Source organism: Mustelus asterias, chromosome 16 (genome assembly GCF_964213995.1).
Source record: "Mustelus asterias chromosome 16, sMusAst1.hap1.1, whole genome shotgun sequence".
Lineage (NCBI taxonomy): Eukaryota > Metazoa > Chordata > Chondrichthyes > Carcharhiniformes > Triakidae > Mustelus > Mustelus asterias.
Window position 1 is genome coordinate 288,595 of NC_135816.1, and position 21,577 is coordinate 310,171.

The 21,577-nt window shown below is 47.9% G+C and overlaps 1 protein-coding gene across 5 annotated transcripts in view; it reads right to left on the minus strand.

The window, feature by feature from the left end:
* Positions 1–21,577, minus strand: part of arap3 (ArfGAP with RhoGAP domain, ankyrin repeat and PH domain 3) — a 482,966-nt gene that overhangs the window by 270,740 nt on the left and 190,649 nt on the right. For all 5 annotated transcript variants that reach the window (XM_078231730.1, XM_078231729.1, XM_078231727.1 and 2 more), the window contains exons 9-11: positions 20,599–20,684; positions 16,069–16,251; positions 4,305–4,476 (exon numbers count right to left, since the gene is read on the minus strand). In XM_078231730.1, coding sequence (XP_078087856.1) covers positions 4,305–4,476; positions 16,069–16,251; positions 20,599–20,684 — 441 coding nt within the window. The remainder of the gene's footprint in view (positions 1–4,304; positions 4,477–16,068; positions 16,252–20,598; positions 20,685–21,577) is intronic.

Sequence of the window (21,577 nt, forward strand, 5' to 3'; positions counted from 1 at the left end):
ATCCTCATAAGGCATGCCACTCAATCCAGGCAACATCCTTGTAAATCTCCTCTGCACCCTTTGAATCTTTTCCACATCCTTCCTGTAATGAGGCGACCAGAACTGAGCACAGTACTCCAAGTGGGGTCTGACGAGGGTCTTATATAGCTGCATCATTATCCCCGGACTCCTAAACTCAATCCCTCGATTGATAAAGGCCAGCACACCATACACCTTCTTAACCACCTCCTCCACCTGTGGGGCCGATTTTAGAGTCCTATGGACCCGGACCCCAAGGTCCTTCTGACCCTCTACAGTACGAAGAGTCTTTCCCTTTATGTTGTACTCCTTTATCCCATTTGACCTGCCAAAATGGACCACTACGCATTTATCTGGGTTGAAGTCCATCTGCCACTTCTCTGCCTCGTCTTGCATCCTATCTATGTCCCTCTGTAACTTCTGACATCCCTCCAGACAATCCACAACCCCACCAACCTTTGTGTCGTCGGCAAACTTACCAACCCATCCCTCCACTTCCTCATCCAGGTCATTTATGAAAATGACAAACAGCAAGGGTCCCAGAACAGATCCCTGGGGCACACCATTGGTGACCGACCTCCAATTAGAAAAAGGCCCATCTATACACACTCTCTGCCTCCTTTGGGCAAGCCAGTTCTGGATCCACAGGGCAGCAGCCCCTTGGATCCCATGCCCTCTCACTTTTTCTAGAAGCCTTGCATGGGGGACCTTATCGAACGCCTTGCTAAAATCCATATAAACCACATCTACCGCTTTCCCTTCGTCAATGTGTTCAGTCACATTTGCGAAGAACTCCACCAGGCTCGTCAGGCACGATCTGCCCTTGACAAAGCCATGCTGAGTATTCGTGAGCATACTAAACCTCTCTAAATGCTCATAAATCTTGCCCCTCAGGATCTTCTCCATCAGCTTACCAACCACTGAGGTTAGACTCACCGGTCGGTAATTTCCTGGGCTATCCCTATTCCCCTTCTTGAAAATAGGAACCACATTCGCAATCCTCCAATCCTCCGGAACCTCTCCCATCTCCATCGACGACACAAAGATCATCACCAGACGCTCTGCAATCTCTTCCCTCGCCTCCCACAGTAACCTGGGGTACATCCCATCCGGACCCAGCGACTTATCTATCTTGATGCCATTCAAAGATTCCAGCACAACCTCTTTCTTAAAGTCCACATACTCAATCCTTTCAGTCCACCGCAAGCCCGCAGTACATCCACCCAGGTCCTTCTCCTCTGTGAAAACCGAGGCAAAAAACTCATTGAGCACCCCTGCCATTTCTACTGGTTCCGTACAGACTTTCCTGCCTTCACCTTTTATCGGCCCTATTCCTTCACGTCTCATCCTTTTACTCTTCACATATTTATAGAACGCCTTAGGGTTTTCCTTACTCCTACCTGCCAAGGCCTTCTCGTGATCCCTTCTGGCTCTCCTAATTTCCTTCTTTAGTCCCTTCCTACAAGCCGTATACTCATCTAGATCCCTATCTTCGCCAAGCTCTCTGAGCCTTTTGTATGCTTTCCTTTTCTTCTCGACGAGGTCCCGCACAGCTTTCGTGCACCACGGTTCCTTTAACCGACCAACACCTCCCTGTCTGCTCAAAACGTTGTCCTGTAGAACTCTAGACAGACATTCCTTGAAAAACTGCCATCTCTCTTCAGTACATTTCCCCGAGAATACCTCCTTCCAATTTACTCCTCTAATTTGCTGCCTTATGTCTTCATATTTCCCCTTACTCCATATAAACACTTTCCTAGCATGCCTGATCCTCTCTTTTTCCAATGCAAGCATAAAGGAGATAGAGTTATCATCGCTATCCCCAAGATGCTCTCCCACTGAGAGATCTGACACCTGTCCAGGTTCATTGGTCAGTATCAGATCAAGTACAGCCTCTCCTCTTGTAGGCTTGTCCACATGCTGTGTGCGGAAACCCTCCTGAACACACCTAACGAACTCCTCCCCATCCAATCTCCTTACCCTAGGGATATTCCAATCTATGTTTGGGAAATTAAAGTCTCCCATCACAACAACTCTGCTATTATTGCATCTCTCCAGGATCTGTTTCCCTATCTGCTCCTCTACCTCCCTGTTACTATTGGGCAGCCTATAGAAAACTCCCAGCAAAGTGATCGACCCCTTCCCACTCCGAACTTCCACCCACAGAGACTCTGTGGACAATCCCTCCACAGCATACACCTTCTCTCCAGCTGTGACATTATCCCTGATCAGCAGTGCCACTCCACCCCCTCTCTTGCCTCCCTCCCTGTCCTTCCTGAAACATCTGAATCCGGCACCTGGAGTATCCAGTCCTGTCCCTGAGATATCCAAGTCTCTGTAATGGCCACCACATCACACTTCCAGGCATCGATCCACGCTCTGAGCTCATCCCCTTTATTCACTATACTCCTGGCATTAAACACACCTCAATCCTTTGGTCTGAGCTCTCCTCTTCTCTATCCCCCAAGCATCCTTCCTCATGCACTGTCTATAACCCTTCTCTGTTTGCGAGCTAACTTCCTCGCTCCCAGTCACCTCGTCTCGATCCCCTCCCTCCAACCTATCTAGTTTAAACTCTCCCCAGTCGCCTTAACCAACCTTCCCGCCAGGATATTGGTCCCCCTGGGATTCAAGTGCCACCCGTTTTTTGTGTACAGGTCACACCTGCCCCTAAAGAGGTCCCAATGGTCCAGGAACCTGAATCCCTGCCCCCTGCACCAGCCCCTCAGCCACACATTCATCCTCCATCTCACTCCATTCCTGTCCTCACCTTCCCGTGGCACAGGCAGCAATCCTGAGATTACTACCTTTGCTTTCCTCCTTCTCAGCTGTCGCCCTAATTCCCTGTACTCTCTTTTCATGACCCGTTCCCCCTTCCTTCCCACATCAGCGGTACCAATATGTACCGCTACCTCTGGCTCCTCTCCCTCCCTCCTCAGGATTTCTGGGACTCGACCAGCGACATCCTGGATCCCGGCCCCAGGGAGGTAGACCACCATCCGAGACTCCCGCCTGCCTCCGCCAAAACCGACCCCCTTACTGTCGAGTCCCCGATTAACACTGCCTTCCTCCTCTTTTCCTTAGCCCTCTGAGTTACAGGGCCAGACTCCACTCCGGAGACACGGCCACTGCTGCTTCCTCCAGGCGGGTTGTTCCCCCCCAGCAGTACTCAGGCAGGAGTATTTGTTGTGGATGTGTTTTGTAGGGGCACATCCATATAAATTAATATTTAATACTTTCAGCAGTAAAACGGATGAGAAAATTGGAACAAAAGAATTAGCTCCACAATGTATTTGCATTTGAAAATCATATCAGTGGCTCAATGGTATTGTCACTAGATGAGTAATCCGGGGACCTGGGGAATTTCCCTGGGTTCCAAGTTCAAATCCCACCAGATGTGAAATTTTAATACAATAAAAATCTGGAATTAAGAATCTACTGATGACTATGAAACCATTGTCGATTGTCGGAAAAATCCCATCCAGTTCACTAATATCCTTTAGGGAAAGAAATCTGCGGACCTTAGCCGGTCTGGCCTACATGTGACTTCAGATCCACAGCAATGTGGTTAACTCTTAAATGTCCTCAGGGATGGACAATAAATGCTGGTCCAGCCAATGACATCTACATCCAACGAGCGAAAAATAAACTGTTCAACAAATGTAATAGTGCCATGAAGTTACACAGACTTATTCTGTGTATTGGTGCTGGGGTGTCAGCATGTGTGACACAGAAACATGGACAGACAGCAGGCAGTCTCTCTCTGTCATTAGCAAATGCCAACTAAAGGAAACCAGACAGTATTCCAGGGATCCTGCAGAATCCAGTGTCTACAAACTAACTGGTCATCTGCCAAAGTCAACTCGACTGGAATCACCCAACTTAACAGCCGCAACGTATCAACATCTAAGGTCACGGAGAAACCGGGACTTTTTAAACTTGTCATCTGATCAGAATGTGAATGTGTGCATTGTATTCTTTATTATTTCCTCAGTTTTTTTTCAGTAACTAATAAATTTACTCTTTCTTTGACTCGAAAGCCTGTTTCAAGTGTTTGCTTTGAAAAAGCAAATACATTTAGATTGGGTAAAGGTTTCCCCAAGACAAGGAAAGCCTTTTAAATTGACCTTGTTGTGACCAACTGAAGGGCACTTGAATAAAGAAGGGGGCAAGTTAATTTCACCTCACCCACAGGAAATCCACTTGGGAAATTAGTAAATTAGGTGACTTTGCCCATGAATCAATTGTAACAATAGATATATTTTGTTAAGTGTATACGATCAAACCTGAACTCCTCAATGATGAACGCAGCAGTCCAGATGGATGGGTGGGGCTTTGGGGAGACAGAGAAAACATGTCACAGGCATCTGGGTCGATAAGATTCACTTTCTTTGCTTCGGAGAAGATGTGTGTCACTGTCTGCAGGAGTTTGGGACTACTCACTGCTGAAGAAAGTGCCTATGAGACAAAAACACCAAGATAAATCTTCATTCAGAGCCGTTACTTGTGACAGCGGTGCAGTCTGAGAGGGCAGTGGGCATTGTGATTTTACCACTCACAAACTACAAGAGCTTCACATGGAATGGCTACCAACGTTCCTGTTAAGCAGCGTGAACAGCGTGTCACAGCAACCCAGACTGTTCCATGCAGTGCAGAAAATAGGAGGTTCACAACAAAGAAATGAGAGGGAGCATTGAGAGAGGCAGCAAGTGAGCCAGCCTCAGTTCTCAGATAGCCAGTCAAGAATCATTATCAGCTGGTTTTGGATCTGAAGCAGTATTCCTGGCTGAATAACTTGAGCCGAGGTTCAAATCAGCAAAGTCTAAACGATCTGAAAATCTGCTTTAAAAGCACAGTGGGATTCTATGAAAAAAAACCTCCAGGAATGCAATCCAGGATATTCTGACGGTACCTTCTGAGGACAAGTGGATGTAACCCTAAAATCATAGCAACCAGGAACAATTCCTCATGCCACGAGTGGTGGGGATATAATGCTGGCAACTGGTGGGGGCACAGCTGGACTCCTGTGCATAGTTCTGGTCACTATATTACAGGAAAGAGTCTGGTAAGAGTGCAGAGGAGATGTACAAGAATGAGGCCAGGGCTGGAAACTGCAGTGATGGGGAGAGAGTGGAGACACCAGCATTGCCTTCCTTAGGATAGGGCCGAAAGGGGAACTTAATTGTGATGTACAAAATTAGGAGGGGCCTAGCCAGGATAGACAGGAAAGAATTGTTTCCCCTGGCTGAGAGGCCAATGATGTGGAGATGCCGGCGTTGGACTGGGGTAAACACAGTAAGAAGTTTAACAACACCAGGTTAAAGTCCAACAGGTTTATTTGGTAGCAAAAGCCACACAAGCTTTCGAGGCTCTGAGCCCCTTCAAGAGCCAATTATCAGGGGGCATAGATTCAAAATTTATTTATTAGTGTCACAAGTAGGTGTACATTAACACTGTAATGAAGTTACTGTGAAAATTCCCTAGTCGCCACACTCCGACGCCTGTTCGGAGAAACTGAGGGAGAATTTAGCAAGGCCAATGCACCCCTAACCTGCATATCTTTAGACTGTGGGAGGAAACGGAGAATTCGTAGGAAACCCACGCAGACACGGGGAGAACGTGCAGACTCCACACAAACAGTGACCCAAGCCAGGAATCGAACTTGGGCCCCTGATGATGATAAGCAGCAGTGCTAATCACTGTGCCACCCATGGTCGATTGGATAGTCAGAAGCTTTTTTCCAGGGTGGAAGAGTCAATTACGAGAGGGCACAGGTTTAAGGTGCAAGGGGCAAGGTTTAAGGGAGATGTACGAGGCAAGTTTTTTTACACAGAGGGTGGTGGGTGCCTGGAACTCGCTGCTGGGGGAGGTAGTGGGAGCAGATACGATAGTGAGTTTTAAGGGGCGTCTGGACAAATACATGAATAGGATGGGAATAGAGGGACATGGTCCCTGGAAGGGTAGGGGGTTTTAGTTCAGACGGGCAGCATGGTCGGTGCAGGCTTGGAGGGCCGAAGGGCCTGTTCCTGTGCTGTAATTTTCATTGTTCTTTTGTTCTTTTTTAAAGACAAAATTGTACCCGCCTCTACTACTACATCTGGCAGCTCTGTGTGAAAAAATTGCCCCTCTGGACACTTTTGTATCTCTCCCCTCTCAGCTTAAACCTATGCCTTCTAGTTTTAGACTCCCCTACCTTTGGGAAAAGATGTTAACTATCTACATTGTCTATGCCCCTCATTATTTATCTATGGGATCACCCTAAACTGCCTATGCCCCAGGGAAAAAAGTCCCAGTCTATCCAGCCTCTCCTTATAACTCAAATCATCAAGTCCCGGTAGCATGACTCCGAAAGCTTGTGGATTTTACTACCAAATAAACCTGTTGGACTTTAACCTGGTGTTGTGAGACTTCTTACTGTGTTATGGAGATAGGGCAGAGGGGAGGGCTTGGGTGGGATATTCTTTTGGAGGAAAACATCCCTATCCCTATACTCAAATGCTCTCGTTATGAAGGCCAACATACTATTTGCCTTCTTCACTGCCTGCTGTACCTGCGCGCTTACGTTCAGCGACTGATGCACGAGGAAACCAAGGTCTCACTGAGTATCCACCTCTCTCAATTTCCACCCATTCAAGTAATAATCTGTCTTCCTATTATTGCTACCAAAGTGGATAACCTCACATTTATCCACATTATGCTCCATCTGCCATGCAGATACCCACACACTCAGCCTGTCCAAATCACGCTGAAGCATCTCTGCATCCTCCTCACAGCTCACCCTGCCACACAACTTTGTATCATCTGCAAATTTGAAGATAATACATTCAGTTCCCTCTTCCAAATCATTAACATATAATGTGAACAGTTGGGACCCCAGCACAGATCCCTGCAGAACCCCACTAGTCACTGACTGCCAATTGGAAAAAGATTCATTTATGCCAACTCTTTGCTTCCTATCTGCGAAGACATTCTAAAGCAAATCCATTCGCTTTAACTTCTGATAGTAGTCCACTATGTGAGATCTTCTTGAAAAGCTTCTGAAAGTTGGCTGGGAGTTTTGCGAGTGCAGTTCGGGTGGGTTTAAACGAATATAGTAAGAAGTTTAACAACACCAGGTTAAAGTCCAACAGGTTTATTTGGTAGCAAAAGCCACACAAGCTTTCGGAGCTCTTAGCCCCTTCTTCAGGTGAGTGGGAATTCTGTTCACAAACAGGGCATATAAAGACACAAACTCAATTTACATGAATGATGGTTGGAATGCGAATACTTACAACTAATCAAGCCTTTAAGAAACAAAACAGCATGAGTGGAGAGAGCATCAAGACAGGCTAAAAAGATGTGTATTGTCTCCACAGCGCCACAGCGAAAAACCGCACCGACCTCCTCAGAAGACAAACACGGGACACAGTGGACAGAGTACCCTTCGTCATCCAGTACTTCCCCGGAGCGGAGAAGCTACGGCATCTCCTCCGGAGCCTTCAACATGTCATTGATGAAGACGAACATCTCGCCAAGGCCATCCCCACACCCCCACGTCTTGCCTTCAAACAACCGCACAACCTCAAACAGACCATTGCCCGCAGCAAACTACCCAGCCTTCAGGAGAACAGTGACCATGACACCACACAACCCTGCCACAGCAACCTCTGCAAGACGTGCCGGATCATCGACACAGATGCCATCATCTCACGTGAGAACACCATCCACCAGGTACACGGTACATACTCTTGCAACTCGGTCAACGTTGTCTACCTGATACGCTGCAAGAAAGGATGTCCCGAGGCATGGTACATTGGGGAAACTATGCAGACGCTGCGCCAACGGATGAATGAACACCGCTCGACAATCACCAGGCAAGACTGTTCTCTTCCTGTTGGGGAGCACTTCAGCGGTCACGGGCATTCGGCCTCTGATATTCGGGTAAGCGTTCTCCAAGGTGGCCTTCGCGACACACGACGGCGCAGAGTTGCTGAGCAGAAACTGATAGCCAAGTTCCGCACACACGAGGACGGCCTCAACCAGGATATTGGATTCATGTCCCACTATTTGTAACCCCCACAGAGTTTCACTGGCTGTCTTGTCTGGAGACAATATACATCTTTTTAGCCTGTCTTGATGCTCTCTCCACTCATGTTGCCTTGTGGATCCAGAACTGGCTTGCCTGCAGAAGGCAGAGAGTGGCTGTGGAGGGGTCTTTCTCTGCATGGAGGTCAGTGACCAGTAGAGTGCCCCAGGGATCTGTTCTGGGACCCTTGCTGTTTGTCATTTTCATAAATGACCTGGATGAGGAAGTGGAGGGATGGGTTGGTAAGTTTGCTGACGACACCAAGGTAGGTGGTGTTGTGGATAGTTTGGAGGGATGTCAGAAGTTGCAGCGAGACATAGATAGAATGCAAGACTGGGCGGAGAAGTGGCAGATGGACTTCAACCCGGATAAGTGTGTGGTGATCCATTTTGGCAGATCCAATGGGATGAAGCAGCAGTATAATATGAAGGGTACCATTCTTAGCAGTGTAGAGGATCAGAAGGACCTTGGGGTCCGGGTCCATAGGACTCTTAAATCGGCCTCGCAGGTGGAGGATGCGGTCAAGAAGGCGTACGGCGTACTGGCCTTCATTAATCGAGGGATTGAGTTTAGGAGTCGGGAGATAATGCTGCAGCCTTATAGGACCCTGGTTGGACCCCACTTGGAGTACTGAACATAGAACATAGAACATTACAGCGCAGAACAGGCCCTTCGGCCCACGATGTTGCACCGACCAGTTAAAAAAAAAACTGTGACCCTCCAACCTAAACCAATTTCTTTTCGTCCATGAACCTATCTACGGATCTCTTAAACGCCCCCAAACTAGGCGCATTTACTACTGATGCTGGCAGGGCATTCCAATCCCTCACCACCCTCTGGGTAAAGAACCTACCCCTGACATCGGTTCTATAACTACCCCCCCTCAATTTAAAGCCATGCCCCCTCGTGCTGGATTTCTCCATCAGAGGAAAAAGGCTATCACTATCCACCCTATCTAAACCTCTAATCATCTTATATGTTTCAATAAGATCCCCTCTTAGCCGCCGCCTTTCCAGCGAAAACAATCCCAAATCCCTCAGCCTCTCCTCATAGGATCTCCCCTCCATACCAGGCAACATCCTGGTAAACCTCCTCTGCACCCTCTCCAAAGCCTCCACATCCTTCCTGTAATGTGGGGACCAGAACTGCACACAGTACTCCAAGTGCGGCCGCACCAGAGTTGTGTACAGTTGCAACATAACGCTACGACTCCTAAATTCAATCCCCCTACCAATAAACGCCAAGACACCATATGCCTTCTTAACAACCTTATCTACTTGATTCCCAACTTTCAGGGATCTATGCACACATACACCTAGATCCCTCTGCTCCTCCACACTATTCAAAGTCCTCCCGTTAGCCCTATACTCAACACATCTGTTATTCCTACCAAAGTGAATTACCTCACACTTCTCCGCATTAAACTCCATCCGCCACCTCTCGGCCCAACTTTGCAACCTGTCTAAGTCTTCCTGCAAACTACGACACCCTTCCTCACTGTCTACCACACCACCGACTTTGGTGTCATCAGCAAATTTGCTAATCCACCCAACTATACCCTCATCCAGATCATTAATAAATATTACAAACAGCAGTGGCCCCAAAACAGATCCCTGAGGTACACCACTTGTAACCGCACTCCATGATGAATATTTACTATCAACCACCACCCTCTGTTTCCTATCCGCTAGCCAATTCCTGATCCAATTTCCTAGATCACCCCCAATCCCATACATCTGCATTTTCTGCAGAAGCCTACCATGGTGAACCTTATCAAACGCCTTACTAAAATCCATATATACCACGTCCACTGCCTTGCCCCCATCCACCTGCGCGCAGTTCTGGTCACCTCATTACAGGAAAGATGTTGAAGCCATTGAAAGGGTGCAGAGGAGATTTACAAGGATGTTGCCTGGATTGGGGGGCATGCCTTATGAGGATAGGTTGAGGGAGCTTGGTCTCTTCTCCCTGGAGAGACGAAGGATGAGAGGTGACCTGATAGAGGTTTACAAGATGTTGAGAGGTCTGGATAGGGTAGACTCTCAGAGGCTATTTCCAAGGGCTGAAATGGTTGCTACGAGAGGACACAGCTTTAAGGTGCTGGGGGGGAGGTACAGAGGAGATGTCAGGGGTAAGTTTTTCACTCAGAGGGTGGTGGGTGAGTGGAATCGGCTGACGTCGGTGGTGGTGGAGGCAAACTCGTTGGGGTCTTTTAAGAGACTTCTGGATGAGTACATGGGATTTAATGGGATTGAGGGCTATAGATAGGCCTAGAGGTGGGGATGTGATCGGCGCAACTTGTGGGCCGAAGGGCCTGTTTGTGCTGTGGCTTTCTATGTTCTATGTTCATGCTGTTTTGTTTCTTAAAGACTTGATTAGTTGTAAGTATTCGCATTCCAACCATTATTCATGTAAATTGAGTTTGTGTCTTTATATGCTCTGTTTGTGAACAGAATTCCCACTCACCTGAAGAAGGGGCTTGCAGCTCCGAAAGCTTGTGTGGCTTTTGCTACCAAATAAACCTGTTGGACTTTAACCTGGTGTTGTTAAACTTCTTACTGTGTTTACCCCAGTCCAACGCCGGCATCTCCACATTAAACTAATATGGCAGGGGGAATGAGGATCAAAAAATTAGGTCTACAAGTGTAGAGGCTGGGGACGAGCTTGGGGCCAGGACAAGGCTGGCAAAGAAGAAGAGCACTCTGGGGGAGGATGACCTCACTGGGCCTGGAGATCTGGAGTGCATCTACTTCAATGCAAGGAGCGTGGCAGGTAAGACAGACGAACGTAGGGCCTTAATGCTTATGAGGAATTTGGATGTGGTTGCGGTGACAGAGACTTGGTTGAAAGAGGGACAGGACTGGCAGATGAATATTCCGGGGTACAAGTGTTTTAGGCGAGACAGAGGAGGGGCCAAAAGAGGTGGGGGAGTAGCAGTATTAGTTAGAGAGCATATTACAGCGGTGCAGAGGGAGGACAATTCAGAGGGGTCGTGTAACGAGTCACTGTGGGTGGAGCTCAGAAACAGGAAGGGCGCAGTCACTATGCTGTGGGTTTACTACAGGCCCCCCAACAGCCAAGGGAAGTGGAAGAACGGATATGTCAGGAGATAATGGATGGTGCAGGAAAAATAGGGTTGTTGTAGTGGGAGACTTCAATTTCCCTGGTATAGACTGGAAATCGCGTAGGGCTGGGAGTCTGAATGGGGAGGCATTTGTAAAATGCGTACAGGAAGGTTCTTTGGAACAATATGTAGATAGCCCGACTAGAGAGGGGGCTAGACTGGACCTAGTACTGGGGAATGAGCCCGGTCAGGTCATCAAAGTTTCGGTAGAGGAACATGTGGCAAATAGTGACCACAATTCTGTTAGCTTTAGGATAGTGATGGAAAAGGATGAGTGGTGTCCCAAGGGTAAGGTGTTGGATTGGGGGAAGGCTAACTTGAATGGGATGAGGCAGAAATTGGCAGCTGTTGATTGGGAGAGGCTGTTTGAGGGTAAATCCACATCTGGCATGTGGGAGTCTTTTAAGGAACAGTTGTTAGGGCTGCAGGATAGGCATGTGCCTGTAAAAAAGAAGGATAGGAAGGGTAGGATTCGAGAACCGTGGATAACCAGGGAAATTGAGGGATTGGTCAAAAAGAAAAGAGTGGCGTACGTTAGGTCCAGGCAGCTAAAAACGGAGGGAGCTCTGGAGGAATGCAAAGAAAGTAGGAAAGAACTCAAACGAGGAATTAGAAGGGCAAAATGGGGTTACGAAATGTCCTTGGCAGACAGGATTAAGGAGAATCCCAAGGCATTTTATTCATATGTTAGGAACAAAAGGGTTGTCAGGGGAAAAATCGGACCTCTCAGGGACAAAAGTGGGGAATTATGCTTAGAGCCCAAAGAAGGAGGGGAGATCCTAAATGAATACTTTGCGTCGATATTCACAAAGGAGAGGGATGTGTTGACTGGGAGCGTCTCGGAGGGGAGTGTTGACCCGTTAGAGAAAATCTCCATTACAAGGGAGGAACTGTTAGGTCTTTAAGGGAATATAAAGACTGACAAATCCCCAGGACCTGATGGAATCTATCCAAGGCTGCTCAGGGAGACGAGAGATGAAATCGCTGGGCCTCTGACGCAAATCTTTGTCTCGTCACTGGACACAGGTGAGGTCCCAGAGGACTGGAGGATAGCTAATGTGGTCCCGTTATTTAAGAAGGGTAGGAAGGATAACCCGGGAAATTATAGACCGGTGAGCTTGACGTCCGTGGTCGGGAAGATGTTGGAGAGGATTCTTAGAGAAAGGATGTACGCGCATTTAGAAAGGAATAAACCCATTAACGATAGTCAGCATGGTTTTGTGAGAGGGAGGTCATGCCTCACTAACCTGGTGGAGTTTTTTGAAGAAGTGACTGGAATGGTTGATGAGGGAAGGGCCGTGGATGTCGTCTATATGGACTTTAGTAAAGCGTTTGACAAAGTCCCTCATGGTAAATTGGTGCAAAAGGTTGGATCTCATGGGATAAAGGGGGAGGTGGCTCGATGGGTGCAGAACTGGCTTGGTCACCGAAGACAGAGGGTGGTAGTGGAAGGGTCTGTTTCCGGCTGGATGCCTGTGACTAGTGGTGTTCCGCAGGGCTCTGTATTGGGACCTCTGCTGTTTGTGATTTATATAAACGATCTGGAAGAAGGTATAGAACATAGAACATAGAAAGCCACAGCACAAACAGGCCCTTCGGCCCACAAGTTGCGCCGATCACATCCCCACCTCTAGGCCTATCTATAGCCCTCAATCCCATTAAATCCCATGTACTCATCCAGAAGTCTCTTAAAAGACCCCAACGAGTTTGCCTCCACCACCACCGACGTCAGCCGATTCCACTCACCCACCACCCTCTGAGTGAAAAACTTACCCCTGACATCTCCTCTGTACCTCCCCCCCAGCACCTTAAACCTGTGTCCTCTCGTAGCAACCATTTCAGCCCTTGGAAATAGCCTCTGAGAGTCTACCCTATCCAGACCTCTCAACATCTTGTAAACCTCTATCAGGTCACCTCTCATCCTTCGTCTCTCCAGGGAGAAGAGACCAAGCTCCCTCAACCTATCCTCATAAGGCATGCCCCCCAATCCAGGCAACATCCTTGTAAATCTCCTCTGCACCCTTTCAATGGCTTCAACATCTTTCCTGTAATGAGGTGACCAGAACTGCGCGCAGTACTCCAAGTGGGGTCTAACCAGGGTCCTATAAAGCTGCAGCATTATCTCCCGACTCCTAAACTCAATCCCTCGATTAATGAAGGCCAGTACGCCGTACGCCTTCTTGACCGCATCCTCCACCTGCGAGGCCGATATAACTGGGATGATCAGTAAGTTTGTGGACGACGCGAAGATCGCTGGACTTGCAGATAGTGAGGAACATTGTCAGAGGCTACAGAAGGATATAGAAATTTGGGCAAAGAAATGGCATCTGGAGTTCAATCCAGAGAAATGCAAAGTGATACATTTTGGTAGAACTAACATTGGGGGGAGCTATATGATAAATGGCAGAACCATAAAGGGTGTAGATACGCAGAGGGACCTGGGTGTGCAAGTCCACAGATCCTTGAAGGTGACGTCACAGGTCGAGAAAGTAGTGAATAAGGCATATGGCATGCTTGCCTTTATAGGACGGGGCATAGAATATAAAAGTTGGGGTCTGATGTTGCAGTTGTATAGAACGTTGGTTCAGCCGCATTTGGAATACTGCGCCCAGTTCTGGTCGCCACACTACCAGAAGGACGTGGAGGCTTTAGAGAGAGTGCAGAGGAGGTTTACCAGGATGTTGCCTGGTATGGAAGGGCTTAGTTATGAGGAGAGATTGGGTAAACTGGGGGTGTTCTCACTGGAAAGACGGAGGATGAGGGGTGACCTAATAGAGGTGTATAAAATTATGAAAGGCATAGATAGGGTGAACGGTGGGAAGCTTTTTCCCAGATCGGTGGTGATGTTCACGAGGGGTCATAGGTTCAAGGTGACGGGGGGGCGAGGTTTAACACGGATATCAGAAGGACGTATTTTACACAGAGGGTGGTGGGGGCCTGGCATGTGCTGTCGGGCAAGGTGGTGGAGGCGGACACACTGGGAACGTTTAAGACTTATCTAGATAGACACATGAACGGAGTGGGAATGGAGGGATACAAAAGAATGGTCTAGTTTGGACCAGGGAGCGGCGCGGGCTTGGAGGGCCGAAGGGCCTGTTCCTGTGCTGTATTGTTCTTTGTTTGTTCTTTGAAAGTTTAAATATGAGCATGATGGAGTTCTTCGAAAATATGACTAAACACATTGATGAAGGGAAAGCGGTAGATGTGATTTATCTGGATTTTAGCAAGGCGTTCGATAAGGTCCCCCATGCAAGGCTTCTAGAAAAAGTCTGAGGACATGGGATCCAAGGGGCTGCTGCCCTGTGGATCCAAAACTGGCTTGCCCAAAGGATTCAGAGAGTGTGTATAGATGGGTCTTTTTCTAAATGGAGATCGGTCACCAGTGGTGTGCCCTAGGAATCTGTTCTGGGACCCTTGCTGTTTCATAAATGACCTGGATGAGGAAGTTGAGGGATGGGTTGGTAAGTTTGCCAATGACACGAAGGTTGGTGAGGTTGTGGATAGTCTGGAGGGACGTCAGAAGTTACAAAGGGACGTAGATAGGATGCAAGACTGGGCGGAGAAGTGGCAGATGCACTTCAACCCAGATAAATGCGTTGTGGTCCATTTTGGCAGGTCAAATGGGATGAGGAAGTACAATATAAAGGGAAAGACTCTTAGTACTGTGGAGGATCAGAAGGACCTTGGGGTCCGGGTCCAGAGGACTCTAAAATCGGCCCCGCAGGTGGAGGAGGTGGTTAAGAAGGCGTATGGTGTGCTGGCCTTTATCAATTGAGGGATTGAGTTTAGGAGTCCGGGGATAATGATGCAGCTATATAAGACCCTCGTCAGACCCCACTTGGAGTACTGTGCTCAGTTCTGGTCGCCTCATTACTGGAAGAATGTGGAAAAGATTGAAAGGGTGCAGAGGAGATTTACAAGGATGTTGCCTGGATTGAGTGGCATGCCTTATGAAGATAGGCTGAGGGAGCTCGGTCTTTCCTCCTTGGAGAGACGAAGGATAAGAGGAGATCTAATAGAGGTGTATAAGATGTTGAGAGGCATAGATCGGGTGGACTCTCAGAGGCTTTTTCCCAGGGTGGAAATGGCTGCTGTGAGAGGACTCAGGTCTAAGCGGCTGGGGGTAGGTACAGTGGAAATGTTAGGGGGAAGTTTTTCACACAGAGGGTGGTGGGTGAGTGGAATCGGCTGCCGTCAGTGGTGGTGGAGGCAAACTCAATAGGGACTTTTAATAGACTCCTGGATGAGTACATGGGACTTAATAGGATGGAGGGTTATAGGTAGGCCTAGAAGGTAGGGATGTGTTCGGCACAACTTGTGGGGCCGAAGGGCCTGTTCGTGCTGTAGTTTTTCTATGTTTCTATGTTACTGAATCATATCCACCAGTTCTCCTTAGATTCCGGAAGGGCTGCCCTGTTGTACTTGCAGCCAAAGAACTGTAAGGGTGGCACGGTGGCACAGTGGTTAGCACTGCTGCTTCACAGCGCCAGGGACCCAGGTTCGATTCCTATCTAGGGTCACTGTCTGTGTGGAGTTTGCACATTCTCCCCGTGTCTGCGTGGGTTTCCTCTGGGTACTCTGGTTTCCTCTCAGAGTCTGAAAGATGTGTTGGTTAGTTGCATTGACCTGAACAGGTGCCGGAATGCGGTGACTAGGAAAATTTCACGTAACTTCATTGCAGTGTTAATGTAAGCCTTATTTGTGACTAATAAATAAACTTTTAACTTTAAATCACATCCACTCTGTAAATCACAAAATCAGAACAATTTGCTGCTGTGAATTGATAAGTGAATTGTGGAGATACAGATCTTCTCGCCTGATCTAAATGCGTTGACAGCCAAAGGAGATCAGGAATCTTTACCTTAATTACCTCCTCTTGGGATGCAAATTTTGGATGATGTTGTCTGTAAATGCCGTCTCTGTATTTTAGCAGAATGAATTGCCTCCGTCTCTCTGTTGTGGCATCTGTATCCAGCTCCTCTGCCAGAGGCAGCCGTGCTGCCCAGAACCGATTTGCTTTCTCATTCCCTAACTGAATGAAGAGCTGTAAAAGAAAGGAAATGCATTCCTCGATTCAACAATGATACCATAAATGTTTTCATGGAATCATTTCTAACTTCAGGTTCATTTAAGGTCGCAGTATATGATAAGAAGCCCCACAACACCAGGTATATTTATCATGATGAAGGAGCAATACTCCGAAAGCTTGTGATTCCAAATAAACCTGTTGGACTTTAACCTGGTGTTGTGAGACTTCTTACCGTGCCCACCCCAGTCCAACGGCGGCATCTCCATATCATAAGTGGGGGTGGCACGGTAGCACAGTGGTTAGCACTGCTGCTTCACAGCTCCAGGGACCTGGGTTTGATTCCTGGCTCGGGTCACTGTCTGTGTGGAGTTTGCACATTCTCCTCGCGTCTGCGTGGGTTTCCTCCGGGTGCTCCGGTTTCCTTCCACAGTCCAAAGATGTGCGGGTTCGGTTGATTGGCCATGCTAAAATTGCCCTTGATGTCCTGAGATGCGTCGGTTAGGGGGATTAGTGGGTAAATATGTGGCGATATGGGGATTGGGCCCTCGGTGGGATTGTGGTCGGTGCAGACTTGAGGGGCCGAATGGCCTCTTTCTGTGCTGTAGGGTTTCTAAGATTTCTAAGATTTCTAAGTATATGATACCTTGGTCTGAAATGCTGTCATATGTGTGTGTGTGTGTGTGTGTGTGTGTGTGTGTGTGTGTGCGGCGTGAGTGGTGTGTGTGTGGTGTGAGTGTGTGGGTGTGGGAGTGAGAGTGTGTGTGTGAGGGTGTGTGAGTGTGTGTGGTGTGAGTGGTGTGTGTATGGTGTGAGTGTGGGTGTGGGTGTGAGAGCGTGTGTGTGAGAGTGTGTGTGTGTGAGAGTGTGTGTGTGTGAGAGTGTGTGTGTGTGAGAGTGTGTGCGTGTGAGAGTGTGTGTGAGTGTGTGAGAGTGTGTGTGTATGAGTGTGTGTGTGAGTGCGTGTGTGTGTGAGTGTGAGAGTGTGTGTGAGAGAGTGTGTGTGAGAGTGTGTGTGAGACTGTGTGTGAGAGTGTGTGTGAGAGAGTGTGTGAGAGAGTGTGTGTGAGAGTATGTGTGAGAGTATGTGTGGGAGTGTGAGAGTGTGAGTGTGTGAGAGTGTGTGTGTGTGAGAGAGTGTGTGTGTGTGAGAGAGTGTGTGTGTGTGTGTGAGAGTGTGTGTGTGAGAGAGTGTGTGTGAGAGTATGTGTGGAGTGTGTGAGTGGGGTGTGTGAGTGATGTGCGCGTGAGTGATGTCCGCGTGAGTGTGCACGCGTGTGTGCGAGTGAGTGAGTGAGGTGAGTGTGTGTGCGGTGTGTGAGTGTGTGTGCTGAGTGGTGTGAGTGGTGTGAGTGGTGTGAGTGTGTATGGTGTGAGTGTGAGTGTGGGTGTGAGAGTGTGTGTGTGAGTGTGTGTGTGAGAGTGTGTGTGTGAGAGTGTGTGTGTGTGAATGAGTGTGTGTGGGAGTGTGTGTGTGTGTGTGTGTGTGTGAGAGTGTGTGTGAGTGCGTGAGAGTGTGTGTGAGTGCGTGAGAGTGTGTGAGAGTGTGTGTGAGAGTGTGTGTGAGAGTATGTGTGTGTGAGAGTGTGTGAGAGAGTGTGTGTGTGTGAGTGTGTGTGAGAGTGTGTGTGTGAGAGAGTGTGTGTGTGTGAGAGGTCACGAGATGTTTTTGGCAGGCAGGATTAAGGAGAATCCTAAGGCATTCTATTCATACGTTAGGAACAAAAGAGTTGTCAGGGAGAAAATCGGACCTCTCAGGGACAAAGGAGGGGAATTATGCTTAGAACCCAAGGGAATAGGGGAGATCCTAAATGAATACTTTGCATCGGTATTCACGAAGGAGAGGGGCGTGTTAACCGGGAGTGTCTCGGAGGGAGGTGTTGACCCATTAGAGAAAATCTCCATTACAAGAGAGGAAGTGTTAGGTTTTTTAGGGAACATTAAAACTGACAAAGCCCCAGGGCCTGATGGCATCTATCCTCGACTGCTCAGGGAGACGAGAGGTGAAATTGCTGGGCCTCTGACGGAAATCTTTGTCGTTTCTTTGGACACGGGTGAGGTCCCTGAGGATTGGAGGATAGCGAATGTGGTCCCGTTGTTTAAGAAGGGTAGCAGGGATAACCCAGGAAATTATAGGCCGGTGAGCTTGACGTCCGTGGTAGGGAAGTTGTTGGAGAGGATTCTTAGAGACAGGATGTAGGTGCATTTAGAACGAAACAATCTCATTAGTGACAGACAGCATGGTTTTGTAAGAGGGAGGTCGTGCCTTACAAATTTGGTGGAGTTTTTTGAGGAAGTGACAAAAACGGTTGATGAAGGAAGGGCCGTGGATGTCGTCTATATGGATTTCAGTAAGGCATTTGACAAAGTCCCACATGGCAGGTTGGTTAAGAAGGTTAAGGCTCATGGGATACAAGGAGAAGTGGCTAGATGGGTGGAGAACTGGCTTGGCCATAGGAGACAGAGGGTAGTGGTCGAAGGGTCTTTTTCCGGCTGGAGGTCTGTGACCAGTGGTGTTCCGCAGGGCTCTGTACTGGGACCTCTGCTATTTGTGATATATATAAATGATTTGGAAGAAGGTGTAACTGGTGTAATCAGCAAGTTTGCGGATGACACGAAGATGGCTGGACTTGCGGATAGCGAAGAGCATTGTCGGGCAATACAGCAGGATATAGATCGGCTGGAAAATTGGGCGGAGAGGTGGCAGATGGAATTTAATCCGGATGAATGCGAAGTGATGCATTTTGGAAGAAATAATGTAGGGAGGAGTTATACAATAAATGGCAGAGTCATCAGGAGTATAGAAACACAGAGGGACCGAGGTGTGCAAGTCCACAAATCCTTGAAGGTGGCAACACAGGTGGAGAAGGTGGTGAAGAAGGCATATGGTATGCTTGCCTTTATAGGACGGGGTATAGAGTATAAAAGCTGGAGTCTGATGATGCAGCTGTATAGAACGCTGGTTAGGCCACATTTGGAGTACTGCGTCCAGTTCTGGTCGCCGCACTACCAGAAGGACATGGAGGCATTGGAGAGAGTGCAGAGAAGGTTTACCAGGACGTTGCCTGGTATGGAGGGTCTTAGCTATGAGGAGAGATTGGGTAAACTGGGGTTGTTCTCCCTGGAAAGACGGAGAATGAGCCTTAACCTTCTTAACCAACCTGCCATGTGGGACTTTGTCAAATGCCTTACTGAAATCCATATAGACGACATCCACGGTCCTTCCTTCATCAACCGTTTTTGTCACTTCCTCAAAAAACTCCACCAAATTTGTAAGGCACGACCTCCCTCTTACAAAACCATGCTGTCTGTCACTAATGAGATTGTTCCGTTCTAAATGCACATACATCCTGTCTCTAAGAATCCTCTCCAACAACTTCCCTACCACGGACGTCAAGCTCACCGGCCTATAATTTCCTGGGTAATCCCTGCTACCCTTCTTAAACAACGGGACCACATTCGCTATCCTCCAATCCTCAGGGATCTCACCCGTGTACAAAGAAGCGACAAAGATTTCCGTCAGAGGCCCAGCAATTTCATCTCTCGTCTCCCTGAGCAGTCGAGGATAGATGCCATCAGGCCCTGGGGCTTTGTCAGTTTTAATGTTCCCTAAAAAACGAAACACTTCCTCTCTTGTAATGGAGATTTTCTCTAACGGGTCAACACCTCCCTCCAAGACACTCCCAGTTAACACGCCCCTCTCCTTCGTGAATACCGATGCAAAGTATTCATTTAGGATCTCCCCTATTCCCTTGGGTTCTGAGCATAATTTCCCTCCTTTGTCCCTGAGAGGTCCGATTTTCTCCCTGACAACTCTTTTGTTCCTAACGTATGAATAGAATGCCTTAGGATTCTCCTTAATCCTGCCTGCCAAGAACATCTCGTGATCTCTTTTTGCCCTTCTAACTCCCCGTTTGAGTTCTTTCCTACTCTCTCTGTATTCCTCCAGAGCTCCATCTGTTTTCAGTTGCCTGGACTTAACGTACGTCTCCCTTTTCATTTTAATCAGATCCTCAATTTCCCTGGTTATCCACGGCTCTCGAATCCTACCTTTCCTATCTTTCCTTTTTACAGGGTAAAGGGTAAGTACCCTTTATTCCCACAGTCCAAAGATGTGCGGGTTAGGTTGATTGGCCATGCTAAAAATTGTCCTTAGTGTCCTGAAATGCATAGGTTAGTAGGATTAGTGGGTAAATATGTAGGAATATGGGGGACGGCTTGGGTGGGATTGTGGTTGGTGCAGACTCGATGGGCCGAATGGCCTTTTTCTGTACTGGAGGGTTTCTATGATTTCACCCTCTCTGCTTTCTGTCTTGAAGCTAACTATCAATATAATTGAGATACCAACAGTGATAGCCCTCTGACCTGTACAATTTCATTGGTCCATACACTTGTGTCCAATTTCAGACTTTGTACTTTGGAGATCGCTGTGCCTAAACCCCGATGTTCACCTGTAAAAACAAAATAAAACGTTCTTATTTATTCATTTATGGGATGTGGGCATTGCTATCGAGGCCAGCATTTATTGCCTATTCCTAGTTGCCCTTGAGAAAGTGGTGGTGAGCTGCCTTCTTGAACCGCTGCAGTCTCTGAGGTGTAGGTATATCAAAAGCTCAGTAAGGCAGGAAATTCCAAAATTTTGACACAGTGACAGTGAAGGAACGGTGATATATATCCAAGTCAGTATGGTGACTTGGAGGGAAACGTCAAGTGGCGGTGTTCCCAAGTTTCTGCTGCTCTTGTCCTTCTAGATGGTAGCAGTCGTGTGTTTGGAAGGTGCTGCCGAAAGAACCTTGGTGAGTTCCTGCAGCACATTTGTAAATGGTACACATGGCTGCCACTATTCATCAGTGGCAGAGGGAGTGAATATTTATGGAACGGGTAATAATTAAGTGGGCTGCTGACACCTGGATGGTGTCGAGCTTCTTGAGTGCTGTTGGAGCTGTACCCATCCAGGCAAGATGGTAGCCCCTCATAAATGTTTAAATGATATCTGTTGCAAGACCACAAGACATGGGAACAGGATTAGGCCACTTGGCCCATCGAGTCTGCTCCGCCATTCAATCATGACTGATACTTTTCTCATCCCCATTCTCCTGCCTTTTCCCCATAACCCCTGATCCACTTATTAATCAAGAACCTATCTATCTCCATCTTAAAGACACTCAATGACCTGGCCTCCACAGCCTTCTGTGGCAAAGAGTTCCACAGATTCACCACTCTCTGGCTGAAGAAATTCCTCCGCATATCTGTTTTAAAGGATGTCCTTTTAGCCTGAGGTTGTGCCCTCTGGTTCTAGTTTTTCCGACTCGTGGAAACATCCTTTCCACATCCACTCTATCCA